At 50.5% G+C, this 25,049-nt stretch overlaps 1 protein-coding gene across 4 annotated transcripts in view; it reads right to left on the minus strand.

Annotated features, from left to right (window-relative positions):
* The window catches only part of SEPTIN11 (septin 11), a 48,436-nt gene extending 24,821 nt beyond the window's left edge, over positions 1–23,615 (minus strand). For 2 of the 4 annotated variants that reach the window (XR_010360530.1, XM_064416186.1), the window contains exon 1: positions 23,462–23,527. Coding sequence is in view for 3 of the 4 variants with exons in the window: in XM_064416186.1 (XP_064272256.1) it covers positions 23,462–23,512 (51 nt within the window). In the remaining variant the exon portion in view is untranslated. Of the gene's footprint in view, positions 1–22,156; positions 22,316–23,461 lie in introns of those variants that run through there. The other 2 variants (XM_064416185.1, XM_064416188.1) reach the window with 2 other exon arrangements.
* Between the last annotated feature and the right edge of the window lie 1,434 nt (positions 23,616–25,049).

Below are 25,049 nucleotides of genomic sequence, written 5' to 3' on the forward strand. Positions count from 1 at the left end.
CAAGGTGACCAGTTCCTGTTCAATTGGTGAAGCAGCTCAGGCTGCCTCCTCCGTGTCCACTGCACAGCTACACAGCAGAAACCAGCCAACCTTCCACTTCAGAACTTCCCCAGCAGCATGGGAAACTCCCCAAACTGCCCAGTGAGGCTGGCTCTCTCAAGAAGCATACTGAGGAGTGACACAGGTTGTGATATGGCCCTGCTTGCAGCTCCAAAAGCTATTCCTGACACACACCTGTGTAGGCAAGCCGAGAGCCAAGGTGGTGCTTTCCTTGGCTCAGTGTGCCAAAGGGAAGGAGCAGCTCTCAGCCTTGCTCTACAAGGGAAATGCCAACGTTCTAGCCCTTTCCCTGCAACCCTTCAGCATGGCCACAGCAGGACACAGCTCAGAAAGCAGCTGTGCCACTAGAGCCAGCTAGAGCTCTTCCCAGCTTTTCCAGGCTTTGACAGGAAGGGAATAAAACGAGCACGCTGCTCTGCCACGCCTTGGTTTACAAATAACCTCATCTGACACGAGGTGAGGAAGCAGGGCACCATTCCCAGCGTTTCCTGTGTGACCTACAGAGCCCCTGGTGCTGCCTGTGCATGTCCTGAGCAGGAAAAGAAGCCAGGCCAGGCAGCCCAGAGGTGCCAGTCACCCCTCGTGACCTGCTCTCCTCCTCAGCTGCTCAAGCTGACAACATCCAACACCCCAAAGCTGCTCTGTGGAGGGCAAGAGAGCAGCACAGACCTTGCAGAAGGGAGGTTTGACACAACCCCCAGAGTGTGTTTGAGTCCTTCCCACAGCAGCTGTATGGCAATCCACAGAGGCTTGGAAAAGCAAGGCAGCCCAGTTACCTCCTGCCAGGCAAGTCACGGTTATGCCAAAGTCCCAGGTAAAACAAGCAAACAAAACAATCCCACAAACTTGGTACACCTGGAGCAGCTCTGCTGTTACTTCACAACATGTTTCTCCTGAAGTTTGTTGTCCTTAATTTGGAACCCTTCTCCAAACCCACACCCTTCCAATGCAGTCACTCCCTCAAGGCCACAATAAATTGCAGTTAAACCAGGCTGAGGCTGCCCACAAAGATGCTGGCAAGCACCAGCTTCTTTCCACAAAGAAGTGGGTTTTGGACCAGACAAAGACAACTCTTTGGTTGTTAAGAATCAAAAGCAGAGGAGGACTTCCCACTCTCTGCACAATTGCTGAGCAGCTCCACTTCCCTCCTTAAAACACCATGGACCAGCCACCAACTGCAGGGAGAAACGAGACATTTGGGCTGAGTGTCGATGAAAATAAACTCAGATCTAAAGAAATACAAAAAGTCCCTGAGAAAAGTGACATCTCCAAGTGAAAGATGTCTCAGTCTGTGCCAGGTGTCTGGGCAAATGGCTCCTTTCTGCCATGCTGGCACACAGAGCCTGGCACCTGTGCTAGACACCTGAGCCTTCTCTCACCATCTAAACCAGGCTTGTCCATAGCTAAATGCCAATCCACCAGTCTGTTCACCTCCATCCCTCTGTGTGCAGCTCACCTTGAGCTTCTGTGGTGTGGTGATGGTGAGTAAGAGATGCCACCTCCTTCACTCAGGCTGGGTAAAGAATAACCACCCAGAAAGACCATCACTTTGTGATTTCCCTGGAGAAGGCCCTGGGACCGATGTATTACATGAATAGGTTAAATTAAATATTTGTAACATGAGTATTTCTAAGGAAACCGGTGGGCTTGGGTTTATGATCAAGTGAAGGGAGCTCAGAGCAGATCCCAGAAAGCAAAAAGTGCCCATGACTCACAGGCTTCACACAAAGTGGTGGGTGTTGAACATCCCTCAGCACAGCACCAGTATCTCTCTCCCTAACATATTTTGGGAAAGCAAGTACTGCCTCATCATCAGTTGCTCAGCAGGAACAGGAGTTAGACTCATCTCTTGCATCTGTGTCAGTTATTTTTGCTGCAGACCTTCTCTGGTTAATTCCCCTCCCCTTGCCTTTTTTTTTTTCCCTGCAAGTGGCAAACATCAACAATGGAATAAACAAAAACTATCTCTGCACTTTGCAATGCCAAGTATTTTTCACAGGCTGTGCTGCACAACAGGAGTCAAGAGTAGCCTGATATCTGCTCAAAACATCAAAACCCTGGTGAAAAGATCTGAGGCCTGAGGCACAGGCAGAGATGAAACACAAACCCCAGCATCCACCTCCCTCAGTGTTGCCAGGATGCAGCGCATCTCCCTGAGCAGACACGGAAAATAGCTGCAGTTCTGCACGAGGCCCGCAGACACACATTCTGGAGGAGGCAAGAGAGCCGAAAGTACTACATTTCTAAACCTCTCCTCCACACACAAACAAAGCCAGCTCTGCAGCATGCAGATGCCCTTGGAAAGCTGCAGCCAGGCCTCTGCTCTTGCTTTCACCCCCCTTCAACAGGATGGCTTCATGCACAAGGAAAGGAAGCCTCTGCTGGAGAGCAACAAGCCTGATTGCTCAGGCTATCAGCAGCAGAGCAGGCAAGTGAGTCACGCTTTGGGTCTGTAACAGCAAGGGGATGCTAAGTCAGATGGCCCTGCCTCTCCAGCTGTGAAATGCCAGGAGAAGCTCCCGAGCACTCAGGGGCTGGGTGTGATCCCAGCTGAGTCACCCCACTGGGAGCTGGGCACCTCGGGCTGACATGGCTCCTGCTCCACCACAGAGCCTCCGTGTGCACCAACAAGCCAGGGGAATGCTGCAAGCATGGATTTATTCCTCCTGCCACACGGCTCCTCTTCCAGAGGAAGCCAGCAGTGCTGCTCAGGTGCTTCAGCCCGAGTGGAAAGGCACCTCTTCACCCTGCCTCACTGCCGTCTTCACAAGCACATCCCTCAAATGAACAGAGCTCAGCACAACTCCTTCCTTTGCCCAGCACTGCACCTCAACAACCTGCAGGACTAAAACAACTTCTCAGGAGTCACTCACAGCTGCCTTGGTAAGCACGGACAAGTGGCAGTGTCTCAGGTACTGACCTCTTAGAAGCACACTAAAGGAGTCACTGCTTGGCAAGCACCTCTCCTTGCTCCCAGCTTCAGGATCCATGGACAAGATGAGCATGGGTAAAACTGCAGCTCCAGAGACTCCTGCAGAGATCAGCCAGTTTGCACCAGATGTGCTGCTAGACTTGGGTTCTCACACACCAGAGAGCCTGAGACATCCCAAAAGCAATCTGTTTTTTTAAACTCTTCCTCAAGGCAGTCACGTCTCCTGTACTGAACCCTACATTACAGGGCATGGTTCCCCTCCCTCTCCCCATACCATCCATGAGCAGGAAGCAATTCTGAACAGCCAGAGCTATGTGCTAACCCCTACAAAAACTAAGGAGTGACATGAACAAATAAATGCCTGTTTATCGGGAAAGATGCTGATCACTTGACTTCTTTGCAGAGAGCCCTACAAGGCATCCCACAGTCGATATTTCTTGGATCAACAACGATCTCAGAGCTGCTGTTATCACAGCTGCTGGCTTTAACTGCATCAGGGGAAGGGAAGGGGTAAGTTAAGCAGAGACAGGCCCCCAGAGGCACAGCAACTACTACCCACCATCACTTTATATAAAGAGATTGATTGTCAGGCACTCACATCCCACCGCTCTTCATTTTAAGGGGGTAAAAAAGCCTTGCAAAAGACAAGAATGGGTTTGCAGCCTCAGAACCCTGTCAAGGCTCTTTCAGATCTCTTTCTTCACACATAGCTCCTGGTGGTAATGGTTTCACAGGTCAAGCAATGCTGTAATGGATGCTTTGTGGCAAACAGTGGGTTTGGCTGGACAGGAATCAGTGAAGCTCTATAAAACAATTCAGCTGATGAGGCACGTGCAAGGAGAGTCAGCTCATTCCCCCCAAGCCACAACAGCTTGGCAGAGCCAGCAAGAATGAAGAGGAAGTTTTTCTCCTCCCTGGAGTCTGTGTGTGGATGGGGAGCTGGAGATAAAAGTGGGTCCCATGTCACTCCTGCAGAGGCAGCACAAAGCAGAGCTGAGTGCTTATGCTTCCAGAAGTGACTAGCAGCTGACTGGAAACAAAGCAAATTGCTCCTCTCCTAGGCAGGAAAAAAAGCCCCACTCCCAAAAGGCCAAGGAGAGAGTTCCACAAGGGCATTTACTGTCCCAGTCCCCAGTCTGCTGTCCTTGCTCAGGACTTAACTGTGATGGTGGCTATTCCCCAATCCAAGCCCCTTTTGCTTTAAGGCTGCTGGCAAAACATTCCCCTTGGGCCCCTCCCAGCCCACTGCTGCTGGCGGCTGGGGGTCAACTTCACACGGCCTCCCAAGAGTTAAAGAAAACAAAAACCAGCCTCAAATTCAAGAGGGGAAAAAAAGCTGGTATGCAAAATATTGAGCTCAACCCCAAATATGAAGCAAGTGTTTAGTTATTTGAGGCCACACGACTTAGGAGGCACCTTTAAGAAATTCTAAAAGCTTTTATTATTGTCAGCAGCTCAGACCAGCAACATTTTTGACTCATTACTAGGTCAAATCATCTTAGATGCTGCATCCAAAGCCAGGGACCTCAGGGATAGTTTAGTCTGCTCAGATAGAAAAGCAGCTCCAGCAAGAGCACAGAAGCAGAGTAGTCTGGAGAAGACAGATCTATCCCCCTTCCCAGAGCTAAACCCAAGAGCTGATATCCCTGCCAGCAGGGTGCCAAGTATTCCCAGTGCCTTTGCCAGAGCCAAGCTCCCTGCTCCTAGTAACAGCACCCATAATTCCGCTCCCCTTCCTTGCACAGGGTTAAGGGATGGCCAAACCCTTAACTGTTGGACAAATGGATTTATGAATAGTATGGGGAGAACATGGGAAGCAACTCCATTCCCTTCCTAGGCGTGCAGGGATGCCAGAAGAAAAGGGCTGATAGCAATCAATCAGTTAATCAGTTCAGAAAGAGAGGAAAGACTTCTTTGGCTGTTGTTTCAGGGTAAGATAACCATCAGTGTCACCAGCACAGGAGGGGGAGTTCCTGGCTCCACGCTGCTGCTGGCTGGCTGCAGGCTCGGGCAAATGTCTGCACAAGCTACTCAAGTCTGGGAGGTCCTTGGCTGTTTTTCTTCCCCCTCGCTTTCTTCTTCCCCCCTTTTCTCTCAACAGGGAGAGCAGACCCCTGTGGAAGGCATGCTCTCATTCTGTACATTAATGTGTCAGTCAAGGCACGAAGATCTGTGCCTCCCTCCCTGCCACCAGCCCACCAGTGACTCACTGCTGCAGCTATTGTCCCTGAGGGATGGACTGCAGGAAACCATCTTGATCTTCCTGGATAAAAGCTGGCACCAGCTGCAGCTGCCTAGGGACACACAGCTCCTCACCAGTCCCTTGCCCCAGCCCTCCAGCAACATCTACCACAACAGCAAGGAGCCAGGTCTCCACTGCCAGGAACAGGGAATGCTGTCAGCAGAGCTATGCCACAGTTGACTCCCATGCTCATTAAACAGGGAGGTCACAGGAAATACAAAAAGGCTATCCCTGAATATACTGGACTTTCCTTTTAATCCCCAAGAATCAGGATAGCAGAAAAGGTTATTTTGTGGAAGAAAGGCTGGAAGCAACTTGACCAACTGAGCATGGGGAAGGGCAGGTGTGGGACTTGTGCTGCCCCCCTTGCAGAAAACACTCCTATAAAATAAAAAACACTCCATAAAATCTCATGTGAATGTGGAGCCTGCAGCCAGAGGAGAGCAAGCAAGGGGTTCCCCTGAGCAGATGCTCCCAGAGACTTGGATGATGCTGGACACGCTTCCAATGGCACGGGGAATGGTTATTCCATGGGAGCGACGCTCTCTGCAGGGCTGTCCCCCACACACGAAGGGCAGAATGACAGAGGAGCAGGCATCACAAGCTGGCCCTGCTTAGGCACAGCCCACACACACAGAGCCAGCGTGCCCCAAGCTCGCCCAGCACGGATGCCACGGGGCTGGGAAGCACAAGGACAGGCTGCCCGGGGAAGCCAGGGGAGCTGCTTACATTGGCGAGCTGCTGGAACTCGGGGAAAAGGATACAGTTGCATTCTTCTGGAAAGAGGGAAGTCAGCAAAATCTGACAATTCAGGAGGGGCGGCACAGAGTAGGAAAGAGCATTTGTCTTCAGGCTAAATGTTTGGCTAAAGGTCAGCACAAGCTCAGAGCACTCACTTCCATGTATGCCAAGAACTGACATAAAAGACATTTTCCTCCATAGGTTTCCAAAAACCACGGACCTTTCTATTTGGAGGCAAAGTGACTAATGCTTCTAACAGCCCCTGATGTCACAAACTGCTAACCAGCAAAAGAAAAAAAAAAAAGCTGGACTTTGGGGATGATAAGGACCATATGTGCATTCCAGCAAGGCTTGTAAACTCACTGAAGGGGGGAAAAAAAAGACGAGAGGAAGGAAGGGGGAAAAAAACCCATAATGTGACAAACAAGAATGAAGACCATCCAAAGGCAGAGCCCAATGAGAACCAGATGCTCTCTGCTTCTCTGGCCAATCTCTCTCCTGCCAGGAGGACAACGTGCAACATTCCCTCTCTGCCCGCCTGTGCGAGGCTGAGGGAATAAAATGGGAGCTGCAGCTCCTGCCAGCTGCCCACGCTGCTCTGCTCCCGCTTCAGAAGGCAGCACACAGTTTATTTATTATTATTATTATTGCAGCTCCCCTGCCCTGTGCCTGCTGCAGTGCCACACGCAGGGCAAGGCAAACCCAGCCCTTGGAGCATCCCCACCCTTCCCTCAGCCAGGCACAGCGCAGAGAGCTCCTTCACCAGAGCCCTGAAACGCTGCACAGTGACAACACCCAAGTCGGGCTGTGACTCCAGACACCAGCCAGGACCAGGGAAGGCCCAGTTTTGGCTAGGCTTGAGAACTTGCCGCCTTTAGAGTTAAGAACAACTCCCATGGAAGGACAGAAGCCAGCTGGGACACAGCAGGAAGGCATGTTGCTATGTGGCCATCAGAAATACTGCTCTCTCCTTCTGTGAGAGAGAACTGTCAAAGTTCTTCGCCCTTTTCCAGCCCTTCTGGCTGCACAGTGCCACACCACCACAGATACAGATACAGCCCAGCAGAGAGGGAAAACCCAACAGCCATTTCCTTCTGTATTTCACTGTCAGGCACTTAAAATAGCCTTGGAACAGCTGCACCACGGGCCATTAAGTCATTGGATCTATACTTTGCTCCAAGTAGCAGGCACAGCCCGACACAGGACCCGACACAGAGGGAAGGGTGATACACGAACTCGGCAAGATTCCAGTTACACCCCCAGAGAGGGGGGAGATAGCTGGGACACTGCCCCCAGGCACAAAAAGGCAGAATTAAGACAAACCCGGCGACAGAGCATCTGAACCCATTGCCAGGTCTCCCTGCAACCTTCCCCAGGCTCCCACCAACTCCAGTGCAGTTAGGGCTGTGAACACATCCAGAGCAGAAGAGGAATTTTGAGAAAGGAAGGCAGCCCAAAGGGCTTGCTTACAAAGCTGTAACAAGGCAGCACTGTTCCAATACCTGACTCATTAAGAGCCCCTGGGACACAAAAAGCAGCAGCTTTCCTTGAGGTGGCGAAGGCACAGCCCAGCAGGGCTACCTCCCAGTTCCTTAACCCCATGTGCTCCTTCCTGAAAGGCTGCAGCCACACATCAAGGGCACGTTTTGTCAGCTCCCATTCAACAAGCTGCAGGACTGGAAGGTGCCCCAGCTGGTGCTCTGGGTAGTTAATTACCCCCGGGACTCAGAAGCAGGATCTGTGTTCACACTGTGCCCTGCTGGCCCGCTCAGGGGCAGGTGGGGGACACTGTGGCTGCCCAGACCCAGCTCCCACACAGGGCACTGGAGCTATGCCTACCAGAGCACACAGCTTCAGACCATTTATTTACCCCTGCTCTTGATTCTGGACTAAAGAGCTCACATCTATCACAGCAGCCGTCCTCACACCTAAATCCTGAGGTAACACAGGTGTACATACACACACTGCTTATCCCATGCACAGGTACCACAGCAGCGAGTACAAATGGGTCCTAACTCCAAACTAATCATCACCCAGCTCCTTGACAAATCCCTACCAAGGCTTGTAGAACCCAAACAAGTGCTAGATACACAGGAATTCCCCAGGGAAACTTGACTGGTCCAGCAATACCAAGGAAGTGTCAATCCAGTACCAACAGGATTGAAAAGAATTGGCTCAGACCAGCTCTTCTTAAATTCACATGCAACATGTGTGTGCATATATTGCACTAAGGTTGCTCAGTAAAAGGCCAGAGAAAACATCTTGTGTTCAGCCAAGTCCAGTGTTGTCACCTTCACCAGCAACAGGCACGCCTGAGTGTGATTCTGACCCACTAGTAACCAGAAAACAAGAGGGAAAGAACCAGCTTTGAATGAATTCAAATATTAGGCACAGCCTAATACACTAAGTGTTGAGTCACAGCCCTCACATCTGCTTCAAAAGGGAAACGGAACACACAGAGCCCCTCGTGGCACATAGAGCTCTTCCAAGGTGCCTCAGAAATCCTTCAAGGTGAATAAGAAAAGGTCGGCAATCAGTAAATACTGAAAAATCACAAACACTGTTGGCCTTAGCGCACAGTTTTTCATCCTCAGCAAGAAGGAAAGTAGACTTAAGTTGGACTGGATCTGCACGCAGAGGAAAAGGTGAAGGTTTACTCAATTATTTGGCTGACAGTTTTGGAAATACCAGTCCACAGACTTTGAGCTCTCAACTACCTCAAAGCAATAAAGTTCCCCACTTGCCTTTAGCAAGTCCTGGTTTTCCTGCCTTCAACAGGGAAAGCCAACACTAAATTTTTATTAATAGGAGCAATTCTGTATTTCAAGTGAATTACTTCCTTCCCTCCACCTCACTAACTCCAAATTTTTGTGGTTACCTTGAAAGACCATATTTTGTCTTGCCAAAAAGCCTCCCTGGCCAGAGTTTCTCCAGAGAAAAGGATATCTGATCTAGGTCTGCAGCACAGCCGTAACACTGGGATTGTTAGGGGATGGGACTAGAAGGGTACCCTACATCAGGTTTTTTATCTTCCTTGTGTTTGGCTGCACTGATAACTGCTACAGAAACTTTACGTTTCTGGAGTCAACAGACACTGCAAGACAAAACACATTTCTCACATGCAGCCCAGAGCCAAGAATGTTCCCACAGTCCTCTCTATATCCATCACTTGCTAAGGGGCAGGACCATAAAGACTTGTGATGGCCACTACAATCCTGGTGGTGCTCCAAGCCATAAAGAATCCCTGGACAGGACACCAGCAGTTACCCAACATACACTCCAAAGTGCCTGAACTCCATCAAGGCATGGCTAAATAACCATTTACAGCACCAAAAGAAAGGATTAACTCTCTACTCACAAGGAAGCCAGGGATTAGCTTGACAGCTCCAGTTTTCGAGCTGGAGCAGAGATAAATCTTTCATTCCAGAGATTTAAACCAATTCCCAGAAGCATCAAGAGTCCCACGCTGCCCCATGTTCTGGAGTTTATCTTAGTTCTGCCCCACCAAAAGGGCTAAGGCCTTCCCTGCATTCCAGCTGCTGGTGACAAAGTAACCCAGCGCGAAGGAGGTGACAGAACAAACCCCCAGCACAGCACAGGCCGCCAAGGTCTCCGTCTGACGCAGCACAGCCCAGCTCCCTCCAGCAGCTGACCACCTCTGTCCTTTCCTGAGCACACCCTCAGCCTCCTCTGCAAACACACTGGCAAGGAAATCCCAAGCCCATGGTGGCCTCCAAAGGAGGCTCAGGCAGCTCGCCACCCTACAAGAAAAGGGTTTTCCCACAGGAGATGAGCCTGGGAACTCGATGCCATGGGGAAGGATCTTCCCTTCAATTACAGGCACTGGCACCCAACATCGGGCTTATGTGACCAGGTTCTTTTGCGGGGTCCTCTTTTCCAAACACCTCTATAACTGGGGCAGCAATTCCTGGGGAAGAAAATGAAAAAGGTCATTGGTGCAGGCAGGATTTTATTGTAAAGGCAACGAGGCCACAGCTGGGCAGACGCAGCAGCCTCCTGAGCCGTGTGAGCACAGCTTCCACCCCAGGGCTGGATCCCGGCAAGGGGCAGCGTGCACAGAGCTGGCAAACAGCAATGTCACAGCATCAAGGACTGCAGGCAGGTTTAGAGCAGATTTATTAGTGTCATCCTAATAATGCAAATAAAGGCAGATGTAAAACTGGCATAAGGCACTGCACGTGGAAAAACCTGCCCACATTCCCCTTCATCAATGCCATCCACTAAAGCACAAGCCTGTACAGTCACCCTTTTCCTCCTTCCTCACAGCAAGGGCTCTGGAGGCTCCAGAGACAGCCCCACCTCAGATGCTTCCAGCCCCTGAACCTTCAGCCAACTGGTAGTTTCCATAAGCTTAGCTTTTGTTGGTGAACAATTTTCCTTTCTGCTCTAGAAAAAGGGACATACATAGCTCAAACCAAAGAAAAAAACCCCAACAATGAGAACAGTGTCTAAATGTACAGCACAAGGAAATAAGCAAGAGAAAAATATTTTCCTTTTGGCTGTTGCTAAGTTTCATTAACCCTAACTATTATTTGAACATCTACATGTAGGAAACAATAAGTTCTAAAGGAAAGTACTAACCATGTTTCTACACACAAACCTACATTAGTGGCTACATTCCAGATGCTAATTAAACTAATCCTGTAACAATACAATTCTCTTTGGACTTACACACAATTCCAAGCACTTGATCCAAAATCTACTATCAACTCTGTGTTTGATGCATTCCCTCCACTTCAGTTCCAGAACCAGACCTGCCATAGTTGCTACTTCTCCCCATGTTCCCCATCCCAACACAGCCTCTGGCAGAGCTGCGTGTTCAGTGAGCTCAGGGTATGTGTCAAATCTGCAGAACGTTTGAGGATTATGTGGCATTTCAACCTGCCCACTGGAACAAGAGCATTTGTAACAAGAGAGGCAGCAAGCAGTCCTTTACACACACGGCAGAAGCAACGCTTGGCCAGGAAGCGTGAGGGAAGATGTTTTCATGGCTGGCAAAGGGATAAGCTCCATGAGGGGAACAAGTTATCCAGCAGGCAGGCAGCTGCTCAGAGGCAAGCATTGCCCTATCATGAGACCGAGCCTAGAGGCACGAAGTGCAAAGAAACACCAGGTAACACAGATCAAGTACAGCAAATCTCCTTGGAGCCATCTGTAATTATCTCAAATCCACAAAGATCCTCACATTTAAGTGGTGCACATCAACTTCTGCAGAGTGAAGGTTTGCAAAGGGCTAGCTATCTTTTAAGGCTCCTCTCAGCTGTGAGGATACACTGTGTTATTAAAACCAGACCTCAGAGATGTTTTCAGCCCTGCCACAGAGTGGATGGATGAGCAGAGAGCAAACAAACCACAATTAGTGGGAGGCAGGCACTGATCCTGCCCTGTCCAAGGCTTCCCATCCGCATTCCGAGGCTCCCATACACCTTTGTGAGCCGGACCTTTGGCTCCTGGTATCTCAGTCATCCTCTGGCCGTCCCAGTGTCGCGACAGTTTAATTAAAAGCAGGAGCCTGAAAAGCTGGAAAGAGGCCTGGAGTGCTGCTGGGCTCACATCCGGCTCTGGAGCCTGGTGCTGAGGAAAGGCGTCCGTTCCTTGGCTGCAGCAAAGGCGCCCAACACCAGCTCCCAAGCCAGGGGACAGGTCTGGAGTGGGACCCAGCTGCCCTGGAGCTGCAAGATCAAGTGACCTGCCATCTGCCCAGACAGTCCAATTACCTGGAACAAGGAAACTGTCCTCCCAAACAACAAAGATGCTGCTAAGGCTGCTTGGGAAAAGCCTGCAGCTAAAACCATCTCCCTGTGCTGCTCCCCGCTTCTTGTGTGGTGCATGCAGCAGACACATATTTAATGCATTTCTGCTACTTCGGAGCGTCCTGCCGAGAGCCCAGCTCAGCTCAAGGGCCAGGCTTTAGGAGCTAAGTGGGACACTTCCAAACATTACCCTGCGCTAATCCAATGTTGTTTTTCCCACAGCAGCCCGCCGCTCACAAGACCGTTGGCAGAGGTTTGCAAACCACTGGCATTCACCCGCATTCTCTGGAATCGCGTTGCTCCAAATTCATAAATTATTCCATACGCAAGCTGCTGCAACGTCCATTAGCTGTTGGAGCAGTCCTGCTAGAAGGTTAAACTGGAGACAGTATCCACCCCCACAGATTGATTAATGCTGGCCACCACATTCTGCTCCAAGTGTTCACCCCAGTCGTGTTTGCGCTTTGAAGGGAAAGCAGAAGCAGATGGATTCAGGCTTCATTTAAATTTCTGCCCTCCTGTCAAGGCTTGTGCTTTAGCAACCCATGCCACTGCTTGTAACAGAGCAGTTAAATGAACCCTACACTCCGAGGGTTATTCTCCCTTACACCCCTAAAGCAAACTGATGGAATTCTCTGGAGTGCTATGCTTCTGGACAGTCCAGCTGCTTGGATTTCTTTCTCCAGAACAGTCAAGCTAAACACAATCCAAACTCTTGCAACCTTATGAGTGAAGATGATACATACTGCACTGCTCTTGGTTGAAATCCATAGCTCAAGGACAGCTTCTGGAACAGAACATTTTGCAAGGCTGTTTCTCTGAATAACAACAATAAGCAAGAGGATTTGCCATTAGCTTGCACCTCCCGTGGTTACTTTTCACTGTAGCTTTTTGTGCTCGCAGTACTCAAACTTCTCATCATTCCCTTTTTCCCCTCAACGCCTCTCTTTCCCTGGAAGCACCAGGACAGGCAGTCAGGCATCCCTCCACTAGCAAGGCCCTGGCCAAGCCCTGTGCCAGCATACAGCATGCAGCAGCTGAGAAGGACTGTGACAGATGAGCAGCTCCTGCAGCAGCCTGGCTGTAAAGACCTGACAGAGCAGGTAAATCCTGCCACAAATTTATGGAGCCAAACCTAAGGATTCGGGAAGACAAACACACCCCAAGGCAAATGAAGGCTGCTCCAAGCAAGCGCTTCCTGCGGAGGTCTAGGGAAGATTAGTGTTCACATGAAGGAGCTCCTTGCTCTGACATGCTCTCTAACTCCAAGTGCTGCAGACCCGCCTGTGCCAAAACTGGGGCACAGTTCCCATGTGTGGTGCACGTTTTTGCCCTTGGCTCCAGTTATTTAATGAGATACCGAAGCAAGGGATCTGCTGCTGCATATCCTTTATTAAGATTGCAGTCTCCACCTCCACGTTGCTCAAAGCAGGAGGTGATGCACGAAGCCACAAGCAGCCCTACCTGGGTTGCTCATATTCCAGAGCAGCTGGGGTCCGACAGATAAATCCCTGCTGAGGAACTCAGGAATCCTTCAAACAGGAAGGCTAATGCCCAGCTCTTCCTCCCACAGCTGCCCAGAAGGAGCTGAGTCTGTACATGCAGCATGAGAGCTCCCATGTCACAGACCAGCACAGCCCAAGAGCCTGCACCTGGCCAGCAGCAAATGCCAACCCCAGGAGAGTCAGCACAGGCTGGAGCAGCCCTTCCTCAGGATCTTAATGTCTTAATTTACATTTTCTCAGGTCACTCAGTAGCCCCTGAGGGTGCCAACTGGAGCATAAATCTCGAGAGCAGGCTTGCACTACCTTCCTACTTACACAGGAGGATGGCACACATCCAGCCGTCTCCATCCTCCTCCCTTCCACCCAGCACCACTGAACCCTGGACCCCTATCCTCCTCTGCAAGGCACGACACCAAAACGGGAAAACCACGCTCGAGTCCTGAGCGGCTTTCAATTGCCAAGATGTTTCAGCACACACAGCTCAGAAAAAGATACATTTACCACAGCGTGGATACTGACAACATCCACACACCCTTCCCTCGGGACTCCTTACCCTGGATTTTACATAGGGACCAACCACCTACTTCATGCCAGAAACATTTTCTAGCCCGCGTGAACTTTATAGCTCCCTTCAAACTGAAACCAGGACAGCACATAAACTGTATCACAGCTAGCCTGGATTTATACTTCTGGCTTTCTGGCTCAACCCACTGGAAGAAATCATCAGGTTACTTGGTTAGGCTATGAAAATCCTACTTTCCTCAGGTTATATCAAAATCCTGTAAAGCACATCCCACTGGAAAATTAAAAAAAAGCTTTTCCGAGCTCCATTCCTGGCAAAGCCAAACCAAGAGGAAATGTAGCTGTGTTCAGTAACAGACAGGAGTCACATGGCAACCCACAATTTCTAATACTGTTTTGTTTAAGCAACAAAACACCTCTGGCTCTTTGTTTAAATGGTTCTGGCCTGCACCAGAGGAATTAAGCATCTCTGAGGAATGCTCTATGTGGCAATCGCCCTCAACTGCACTCAGGCAAACCCAGAGAAACAAGGTCAGAGTTACTCACACTGCTCACCTCTAAACCCTTCCCCCTTATTGTTACATCTCCTTGAAAACACAACTTGCATATTACCCTATTTGAATAGCTATTTTCTTGAAGGCAGTTTTAATTAAAAGCATTAATCTGGCAATGCCTCTGTGCCACAAGAGTTCACTCAATTTGGTGCAACAGGGCGAGGTCTGCAGAGGTGACTAAGGTGTGCTATTAATTAATTCTCTGATCACTGCTTGGCACCTCACTAAACAAGAGAGGGAATTATCTCCTGCTTTACACACAGAAAACAAAGGCACACCAAGACAAAGGCCCAAGACCACACACCAAATCAGAAGCCCAAACACTCACAGCATGTCAGCCACACAAACCCTAATCCTAAGTGCCCCTGCTAATTACTGCTCTAATAATTAATAACTGCTCAACTGCAAATGCTGAATGGCAGGAGCGCTTTCCAGCCGGGTGAATATTCAGCTACCTGGAAACTCAAACCCAAGGTCCCCTGACAGTCCCAGTAAATCACACATCAAACCCATGTGACTCATACCAAGTGCTCAGTGACCATCAACTGTGCGTCCCAGAAGGGAAGGCATTGCTCTGAGAAGTTGTTTATTCTTCGACTTTCAGCCAGGTGCTTTGTAATTCAGAGCATCAGGAGAGTCTACCACAGCTTGGCTGAAGAGCTGCCCCACAGCTCAAGTCCACGCTTCTCCCATGAAGACCATTCCCAGCATGGAGAGTTCCCGGATCTGGGGCCACTTCTTGCCTCCATTGGACACAGGGACTTGTGCTGCAAGCACCAAACCCTTCCCTCTCCCAGAATACTGAACCAGGCCTGCGAGAAAGGCAGGAGCACGTAAGGGCTCACTTGAAGATGGAAAGATTTAAGGGAGCAGGGGGAGAAAAGAACTGACATAAATTAGGTCAAGTGCTCCTGAAAAATGCCAGTTCCTTTATATATAGCGACAGCACTCTGATATCTTTTAGTCTCAGCTTGCCATTGTCAGATATTAGCTGAAATTCCCTGCTTTTGCTCCGGCTGCCATATTAAAGTGCCATGTATTTAATATTAATGAGGCAGATGAAACAGAATGAGACCAGGCCAGCATTTTCTGTGATAAAAGACAGCTTGTGGCAGAAAAGCATTCATTTAAAAGCACTAGGGATTTCTCTTGGCTTGGAAACGACATACAAGACACAGGAGGAAAACAATAAAATGCTTTTCAAATGTAATTAAAAATCTTGATCTCCTGATTCTATAGGTTAGCAAAGGCATAATGGTTGACTGGTTGTTTCTGCTGCCAAGATAACTACAGTAGCAGGGAGTTGAGTTACCTGGCCAGAATTATGGGGAGCTTTAGCTAAACTGCTGAAACAAGATTTGAAAAATTACTTCCCCCCCTCCTCCCCCCTCTTCAGTGTCCATACCCTTGTGCTTACACTCGGGCAAAAAAAAATCTCAGGGCTCAGAACTCTGCCCAAAAAAGCAAAGGTATAAGGAGGCTGCCATAGGCCAACCCGGACATGAAGCAGATTTGAAGGAGGAAAAAGCAGCAGCCAATGGATGCGGTGACAAAGTGGTGTGATCTGTCACCAGACGATACCACAAAATCCCCGCTCCTCTTGGGGCCTTGACATGAAGATTTGAGGACTGCGCATATGTTCAGTCCCAGATGGCTGCGTTAAGCCTTATAATCACTCCTAGGGAGCAATACCTGCTCGCAGTATGACAACCTAATCTTTTCACTGCAAACCTCGGAAGAAATGAGTACTGCTCCCAGTTATTTAATTCCACACTTTCTGACAACACCAGCCTTGACACCTCAAACTAGGAACAAAACAACAACAAAGACTGTTGAAATAACATTAGCCATGCTGTTTCTGTGCTCCTTCCGCAGGTACCCAAGAAGTGTAATCATACCAACTAAAACTAAAGGAGACAGAGAAAAACCTTTAATCACAGATGAAGCAAGAAAAGGAAAACCCAACTACGTGGATGCACAACCTCTTTACTGGCAACCCTGTACATTTCCTAGACACATCCACGGGATGGGGGGAAAGCCATGTTCCTGCAGGGAGATGTCAGGAATGAGTGTCAGTCATAACCTGGTACCTTCACCTTCCAAGCTGCAACTTTGTCATTTCCAAGCTAGTCTGTTGCCTGCCAAATTGTCCCAGAAAAATTAAGCCAGGACCATCAGCCTGGCATTGTTCATTCATCTGAAAGCTGCCAAAACCTCCCAAGATGACCCAGATCAGAGAAGAAGGGTTTACACGGGGACTGAAGGGAGACGATTTGTGTGTGTCAAAACAAAAAGATGTGTCTGTGGCTAAAGGTGGGAACATCTATCTGGGAGGCTAAAAGCAGCACTGCAATTCCACCTCTACTGCACTGTACTCCCTGGGAACCCCTCTCCGTGCTGCCCTGCAGAGCCACAAGCCCATGGGGTCACCAAACAAGCCATCTCCCCAGCCTGAGCCTTTCACTTTCTCTACAGACAAAAACAGAGTTGCTAGCACCAGACTGCCAGAATCGTAATTAGAGCCAAGTTCACGTGCTTACACAAAGCACTTTGCACACTTGGTGCATTCAACACGTCTGGCAAGTAAGTCCTGTTGAGCCTTTTGCTTACACAGGACTTTGTAATTGACTTTGCACCCAGTGAAGCCACCAGTGAAACACCCAGACTGGGCAGAAGACCTTCAGATCCACAGACCACCCTGAACAGCCTGGAAAGATACTTAAAAATATCCCGCCCAGGAGTCAAAACAGTGCCTCACTTCCACACCCATCACGTGAGAGAGGTTAATGCAATTCCTGAATGAAAGTCATGAGAAGCATGCAGATTTCCAGGAACAATTTATATTAGAACTACTGCTGTGCACAGGAATCAGTTCTCAGGAGCCGCTGGGAGCAAAGCGGGGGCAGCAACAGTGGCAAAACCAAAATGTTTTTAAACCAAGTCTTTTTCTATTAGCTTGTGCCAAGTATTCATGAGCAGATCTGGTAAAGAAGTAACCCACAATTACAGTACTTCAATAACATATTTCCAGCAGATAGATCCCATCTGAAAATAAACCCAGAAACAGAAAATCCAATTAGACAACAGAAAGATCTAAAGAAGCTGTAAGCTCAGATGGAAGAAAGCACCAACTCCCCAAAACAGCACCAGTCTGCTCTTTGACAGCACCTTATGTGGGATGCTACCACAGAAAACAAAAACCTTAAGCCTGCAAGAAAAGATGCAGCTTCTTCCTATTGCAGACACTTCAACAGCTCTAATTGCAAACCCAGATCGTAAGCCCGTGTTGCCAACAACACGGGCACAGCCTGTATTTTTAAGTAAGGAGTCCCAAAGATAGCTCAAGACTCATAAATCACAGAGCTCAGCAAAGTAACTGTACTAGCAGGGAAAGGCAGTAATGGCCTTTGGACTACAGCTTGTGCCAGTAGAGCACCACTTAGACGGGATGAGCAGAGCACTCCAGAGAGGGAGAAAGTTTCCAGAAGGGCTGGGAACTGCTAAAGGAAAACCACAGGGAGCTGTTCTTCCTTCAGCACATTGCGTGTGGCCAAGTGGACCTTGCCCACACCTCCATTCATCCCACCTGCCCAAGCTGTGGACAAGGACAGTTCTGACAAAGTCCTGGCCCACATGTATCTAAACCAGGCACCAGGGTGCAGAGGATGGGGAAATGCATCCAGATGGAGGGAGCAGCCAAGAAGGGGCATCTCTTAGGCCCACTGCGTAGCGGACACAAACAAGGACTTGCACTCCATGGAGCAAGAACAACATTTGGGGTACTTTTCCATTAAGGCTGCTGTGAGCTAAGGGAGTGAGAGCCCGAAGTGGGTTCTGTGTGTGCCCCAGAGCCTCCTCCAGCAGCAGCAGTGCTGAACTCTCCCCGTGCCGTGGTGTTTGTCTGAACCATTATCACGCATCGCTTCCTCCAGCGGGCTGGAGAGCTGCTCACAGAGCTGGAAGGGAAGGCAGCTACACAGCGTACCTAAAAAAAGCTTTGAGTACTACTGGGAGGCTTTTTTTGTTTATTTTTACATCACCTGGTCGAATCCAACTGTTCTACGCTGAAGCTGCTTCAGTGTCTTTCCCTGAAAGAGCCCCTGCAGCTCACAGGACTGAAGCCTGGAGCCAAACCACGCCAAGGGCAAGGCTGGATGAAGCTGCAGCATTTGCCAAGCCAACAGAAGACCCTGTGCCCTTGGCATCTCTCCTGCCAAGCAAGCACCGAGCAGCCTCACGCCCATGCTCCCAGAATCACCACAAAGAGCCACAGGGCTGCTGCAGGGGTGGGAAGGGGACGTATAAAACATGCCTCAGCTATGTGTAAATATTTTATTCCTCAGATTCATGCTTAGTCAATCCTCATCATTATTTTAGGGGCCCTTACTCATGCACTAAAATTGCATCCCCATCATCTCACCTACACAAAGCAAGGGTTTTCTAAGTATCTCAAGGATCTGACTCCAGCTCAGCTCATTCACACTGCAAAAGCTAGAGGTCCTGAGTGTGTGGTGGGCTCACACAATCTGCCCCATGACCCAGGCTGTGCTGAAATAAAAGCAAGGAGGAGGCAGGTTCCCACCATTGTTAACATCAATGGGAGCAGCAAAAATTGTCTCAAACAATTTCCTACTGAAAACAAGGCAGCCAGGTGAATAAAGGAAACAAAAAGGTCACAAACCAAAACACAGTCCTGTGTGCACCACCCAGGGCTGCTTCCTTGGTGCAGAGGGCTGAGCCAGGCCAGGCCCAAAAGCCCCATTTGGCAGCAGCAGGCAAGGACACCAAACCCTGTGCCCTGGCCACCTCAGCAGCCCAAGCAGTGCCACCCACAGCAGCAGCATCGCCAGGAGGAGTCTGCAGCCCCAAAACACAGAAGCATGGGGTACCCCCTTGCCTGGTGCCCATCTCTTGTCCCAAGCCAGTGGTCCTTGGCACGCAGCAGCAGGCACAGATGTGGCTCTCCAAAGGTGCTGCCCCCAGCTCTTGCTAAACCCGGTGGGCGTCAGCGAATCTGCTCCTCAAAGACAAAGCACAGAGGCTTCAGTCCCGCTCTACCTTCCCAACTCCCTCTCCTTCCTTCCCTCCATGGAAACCAGCAGTCTCTCATTATCAAGTATTTTTAAAACAGATTGAAGAGTAAGAATACATTGTGCTGTTTTAATCTCTCAGATAACGTTTTCTATGGTTCCCATGCAAAATCTGCACTCCAGCTTCATTTTCCCCTCAGTTTTTGTTAGACTTGGAGAGCAGGGTACACCAGAGTATACTTTTAAATGAACATGAGTCTCACTCCTGTAACACAACCAAGCTCTGGTTCTGTACATATTTAGGATAAACACAGAAAGAGAAGGGTAGGTAGGCCAGGGCCCTCTTCCATACTCAGATCTATGAACAAACCATCCACCACTGGTCAAGATACTGGGAATTAATCCAAGAGGAAGAAAAGTGTCCCCTATCCAGCACATCTCAACAGCTTCCAGACTGGAAGTGGCTTATCTCACACTGAGCCCAGATGACCACAGCATCCTCCCAGCCTGGTGCATGTTTAAGCACAGGCATGGATTTCATCAGCCGAGAGCTCCCACGGCAGCTCCCGGCACCCATCCTGCCAAAACTTTGCTTATGCATGCCTCCACGTTTGCATGCCGAGATCAGACTCCATTAAGTCAAACGAAATTACAGGCAGCACATTACACATGTGCCTTCACATCTGTGGGATCAGGGCCTTAAAAAGAAAGCCTCCCATCCTACCAAAACACGCCCTGCTCGGCTACAATTAAACACAGACACTTCAGAGCAGTTTGCTCAAGTTATTTTTCTATGCATACTTTAACAATTAACATAATGTCATATCCTGCCAGGACGTAAAAGGTTGTGACTCAGGAATGTTATCATCATTTTAGCTCCAACCGACTCGCTTTTGGTTTCATTCCTTTCCTTTTTCTTTCCCCCTTCCTTCAATTCTCCCTCCAACAAGCTGCATGCCACTCACAGCTCCACTTAATCATGTTTTGTAACAAAGTTGGAAAGGCAAACGTTCACCAGTCTTGCCTTGCTCTAACATATAATTAACTATTCCTTCCAACTGCCTGCAACACAACAGCAGCATGCAAAGTGGGAGCAGGGAGGATTAGATAAGGAGGTACATGAGAGAGAACATGCCCAACACCTCCCGAGCGCCAGGCCACCGTCCCTTCTTCTCTTATCACCCCGAGATAAAACAACTCCCTTGTCCAAAAAGCACGGATTCCGGAGGATGGAGGGTCTGCCCAGCAGCTGCTTGCGAGGAAGCCGAGTGCCCTCCTCCTTCCCTCTCCCACACGCTTCTCCCACATGCTGACGGATCCTTCATCCCCCAGTCAGTCCCACCGGGCTGGACTCAGCAGTCCACAGACAACAATTTGGTGTGACTGGTGCAAAACCCTCTGCGGATGTGGTTCCGGGATGGCCCTGGACTTGGATTCACCAAAATACCCCAGGAGGCTCAGTAGCAGCACCAGTTCAACATAGTAACAAAAAAAAAGCGCCAAACACATTCACTAGAACAAACACAATCACGTCTTGCAATACGCCACGTTCCTGAGCCTATTTATGCTGCAAAGTTAGTGCTCCACACAAATCCAAAAGGCTCTGCTTGGCAACACCCTTCAGCTTGCCCTAAAAACCATCTGAAGGCACGCTTCAATGCACATTCTTACCCCGAAAGACAAACTTCAATTTCTAAGCATGCTTTAGACCCTAAGATCAAGGAAACATTTCAGAAGAAGCTTTACAAATGGCTGGTATAATTTATAGGTATTCTGTTAAGAAACACCAGCTCTTATTTTGCTCAGTAGCTTAACTTCCTCACCTCCAGTAACACCATTAACCCCATCTCCATACATTTGCTTTGCCACATCAGAGGAACCATACAGCCCCACAGATCCACAAGCACATAATAAACGCTAAAAGAAACTGGTCTCATCTCATCTCACATCTTGAAAGCAGACCATTTTCTCATTTTGAGAGGGAGTCACATGCAAGTCCTCCACTCATGGGCAACTTGTACGTTACTCCCAAGCTCTGAAAAAGTTACCGGGAAGTCGGTCAAGTCTCTCCCTCCCCTGGCCGACAATGCACAAAAGCGCATTCAGTCCGGTCACGGTGGAGTTTCATTCACGTTCCTGCAAGCCGGACGCAAGAGAGATTTCCTTTTCTTTTTCGGCATACTTAGTGAAAAAAAACTCCAGACCCACAAAAACTTTCTCCCCGTCAGGGGGAAATCTTTTGTCTTCCTCACAACGAACCTAAACACCCTCTCGGCCCCCACATCCCCGGGAAAACGGTCACGCTGGGAAGCGCAGGGCACGCGTGCCCCAGGAGCGCTCCCGTGCCGGGACTGCCGCAGCCTCCCGGGCAGCGGCGGGCCCGTCCCGCCCGCACGGGGCACGGCCCTTCCCGCTCCCGGCGCTCCGCACCCACGGGCAGCGGCGGGGCACGGACACCCGCGCCACAGGCACAGACACCTCAGCAGCGGCGGCCGCAGCCCAGGACCACGCCAGGACCGCCGCGCCGTGTCCCCGTGCCCGCGGGGCTGCCCGCCGCCGCCGCGGCCCCGCCGCAGTCACCAGCCGCGGCCCCAAGACGGAGCCAAAAAAAAAGTTTTGCGCGGGCTCCGCCGGCCCCGGAAAGGAGCAGAGTCGGCGAGCCCACCGTGCCCTCGGCACCGCGCCCCCGCAGCCCCCCGCAGCCCTACCACCCCCGGCACGGCATCCCCTGCAGCGCCCGCCGCCGCGCTCGGGAGATGCGGCCCCGGCCCCGCGCCGCGCCCCGGCCCCGCGCACCGCCGGTCTGCCCACGGCCACGGCCATCGCGGAGCGGTGTCTGCGCTGCGCTGCCGCCTCTGCGCTGCCTGCTAGCACTGCAACATGGCCACCCGGCGGGGAGGGCCCATGCGCAATGCAAAGGGGCCGGGCGGCGAGGCGGGACCCCCCCGGCCCTCCCCCGGGGCCGCCGGCGCCGCCCCGCCGCTCGGGGAGCCCCGAAAGCCGGCGGGAGCCCCGGGGGGCTGCAGGCAGTGCCCAGCGGTAACCCCCCGCTAATCCCTCTGCTGCCCACGCCCCGCCGCGGTGCCCGTCCCCTTCGCCCCGAAGGGTCTCTCTCGCCCCCGCAGATGAACGCACATCTGCTCCAGAGACCCTTGCAAAGAGATGGCCAAGCAAGCGCTCAGCATGATCCTCCTCCCAGCAGCTGGGTGAAGAAGGAGCGCAGAGGTATTTCTAACAAGGAGGGACACAGGAGCCCTTAACTCCCTTGTATAACAAGGCAGAGGACAAAACCCGGCACCTCATTCCCCTTGTTTCTCCGAGCATTTCTCGTCTGTCAAACACACAGACACTGCTGTTTAACAAACTTGGTATACCAAGCAGCAGCCACGGCGGCCAGCTGCTCTGCCATGTTGCAGCGTATCGTCACAGTTGATACAGCCACAATACACAGCGTCACCACACCACTTGAGAGGGCTTCAAGCATCTGCCCTTCTTGTTCTGCAGCCCAGCCTTGTATACCCCCCATGGTCGATGTTCTGTTCCCTCGGGGGATTGGTCAGTGCCCCTGGGCACCCCATGGCTGTCACCTTCAACAATGTTCACCTGTGCTGCACAGCTGTGGCCCATTGGGGATGAGGCTCCACTGCAGCCCCACTCCCAATTCCACAAACTGAGTGCCCACACTCCCACTCCACTAAACGACTTCCAGGGCTAAAGACAAGCATAGCTGGCTCCTTGCCACTCCAGCTGACAAACACTTAACACTCTGGTGTTAAGCATGATATCCCTTTATCTAAAAAGGGGGTACTCTTAGGGCTAAGCTAAACATGTCTGTTTGCCAATCTTGGACCAAGGTAGTGATAAAGAAAGGGCCCTACACTGCTTTGTGAGACATAAAACCCCAAAGGGCTACAGAAGACGAGACCCTATTTTCTGCACGCATGAAGGATAGATACACTGAATTATGGACACACCAGAGCCCAACCCCCATGTAAGAAAATCCATAGAATCCCAAAGAAAAAGCCAGCAGAATAAAAACTGAGAGCACGAGTAAATGACCCCAGGTAGCAGTAAGCAAATAGAGCTCCACAGTACACTCACCATTTCTAGTGCCTTCAATGTCAAGCTTGTACCTTTTCCCTCCAAAGCCATTTCTGCATGGCTACAGAGTAGCACATCACTGTTTGAAGAGGGCTACGGAGTCCAGGTTTCTCCTTCCTGCAGCTTTTATGATTGTGCTTTGAAGAACTCGGGAGCTGATCTTGGAGAGTGGTCACCCACACCATCTCCTGCACGCCCGGCCTGACCCAGAACCACTGGAAGTGCCCTACCTGACCCTGCTCCCCACCCAGCAGCTGAGGACCTGCACCTGGGCAGAGCCCTCAGCCGGGCACTGGTGCAGCCCCCACCAGCAAAGCAGCAACACCAACAGACATGCAAGGCTGTCTATCAGGAACATTTGGCAAGCATAGCTGACGCAGCGCTTTCATCACCCTAACATGTTAGGTGTTAACGCCAAGATCCGAGGGAGGCTTCAGCATTAGACTCATTATTGCTCTTGTAGCAAATTCCTCCTGCACGCACAGCTCCGGCTGAGGAGGTGCTGAGCCAGCCCGCGCCGGGAAACGCGCCCGGACCAGTGCAGCCTCTAGTGGAAACCTGGTGATCCTATCTCAAGAGCTGCCCTTGTGGCACCTGTGGGTGAGGCAGACAGAGCTTCTCCTCGTCTGGATTAGAGATGCATGATACTCCGACATCAGCATAACTCAACCAACGTGAAAATCTCCTGTGCTCACAAAACCTTGATGTGACTCACCCTGTCCTTCCTTGGTCTGGAGCTGGGAGAGCTGTGGCCGCATTTCCTCCACAATACTCATGCATACACATCTTCATGGGTACGGCCATCCGTGCTAAAAGAGCAGGGAGTGAAAAACATCAGCACAAAGAAATGTTCTGCCAGATCTTCCCAGAGCTCAGCTAGCGCAGCTCTTTGTAATTACTACTGTTCAGCACCTTGTTCCTCAAAATTTCATACCTGTAGCTAACAAATCAACACCCGGCTGGCAAAGGGAATTGCCAGCCCCTCATTCCAGAGACCCTACGGGAGCTGTTTCCTTGTTTCCAAAGGGAATTGCCAGCTCCTCAATCCAGAGACCCCACGGGAGCTGTTTCCTTGTTTCCAAAGGGAATTGGCAGCCCCTCAATTCAGAGACCCTACAGGAACTGTTTCAATGTTCCCAAAGATGTTAGGCAACATTTTGCAAAGCCACAATACACAGACTATCACCACACCATTTCAAAAGGCTTCAACCCATACAAAGTAACACCACACCACATCCAAAGGCTTCAAGCATCAGTCTATCTGGTTCTTTAGCCCAGCCTTTTATACCCTCACGGTTGATGGGTATAAAAGGTATATACCTATATGCCCTGTGTTCCCTCTGGTGATTGATCAGTGCCCCCGGGCAGTCCCTGGCTGTCACCTTCAACAATGTTCACCTGCTTCTCACAGCTGTGACCCATTGGGGATGATGCTCGGCTGCAGCCCCACTCCCAATGACCACACAGTTTGCCACTGTTTTTTATTTGAATGTTTTATCTTTGCAATCTACCCTCCGTTCTTATTTGTGATCACAGTTACAACCATTACGCTCCGTTCATTTCCTCTCAGTCGCTTCTGCTGAGGGCA

Source organism: Passer domesticus, chromosome 4 (genome assembly GCF_036417665.1).
Source record: "Passer domesticus isolate bPasDom1 chromosome 4, bPasDom1.hap1, whole genome shotgun sequence".
NCBI lineage: Eukaryota > Metazoa > Chordata > Aves > Passeriformes > Passeridae > Passer > Passer domesticus.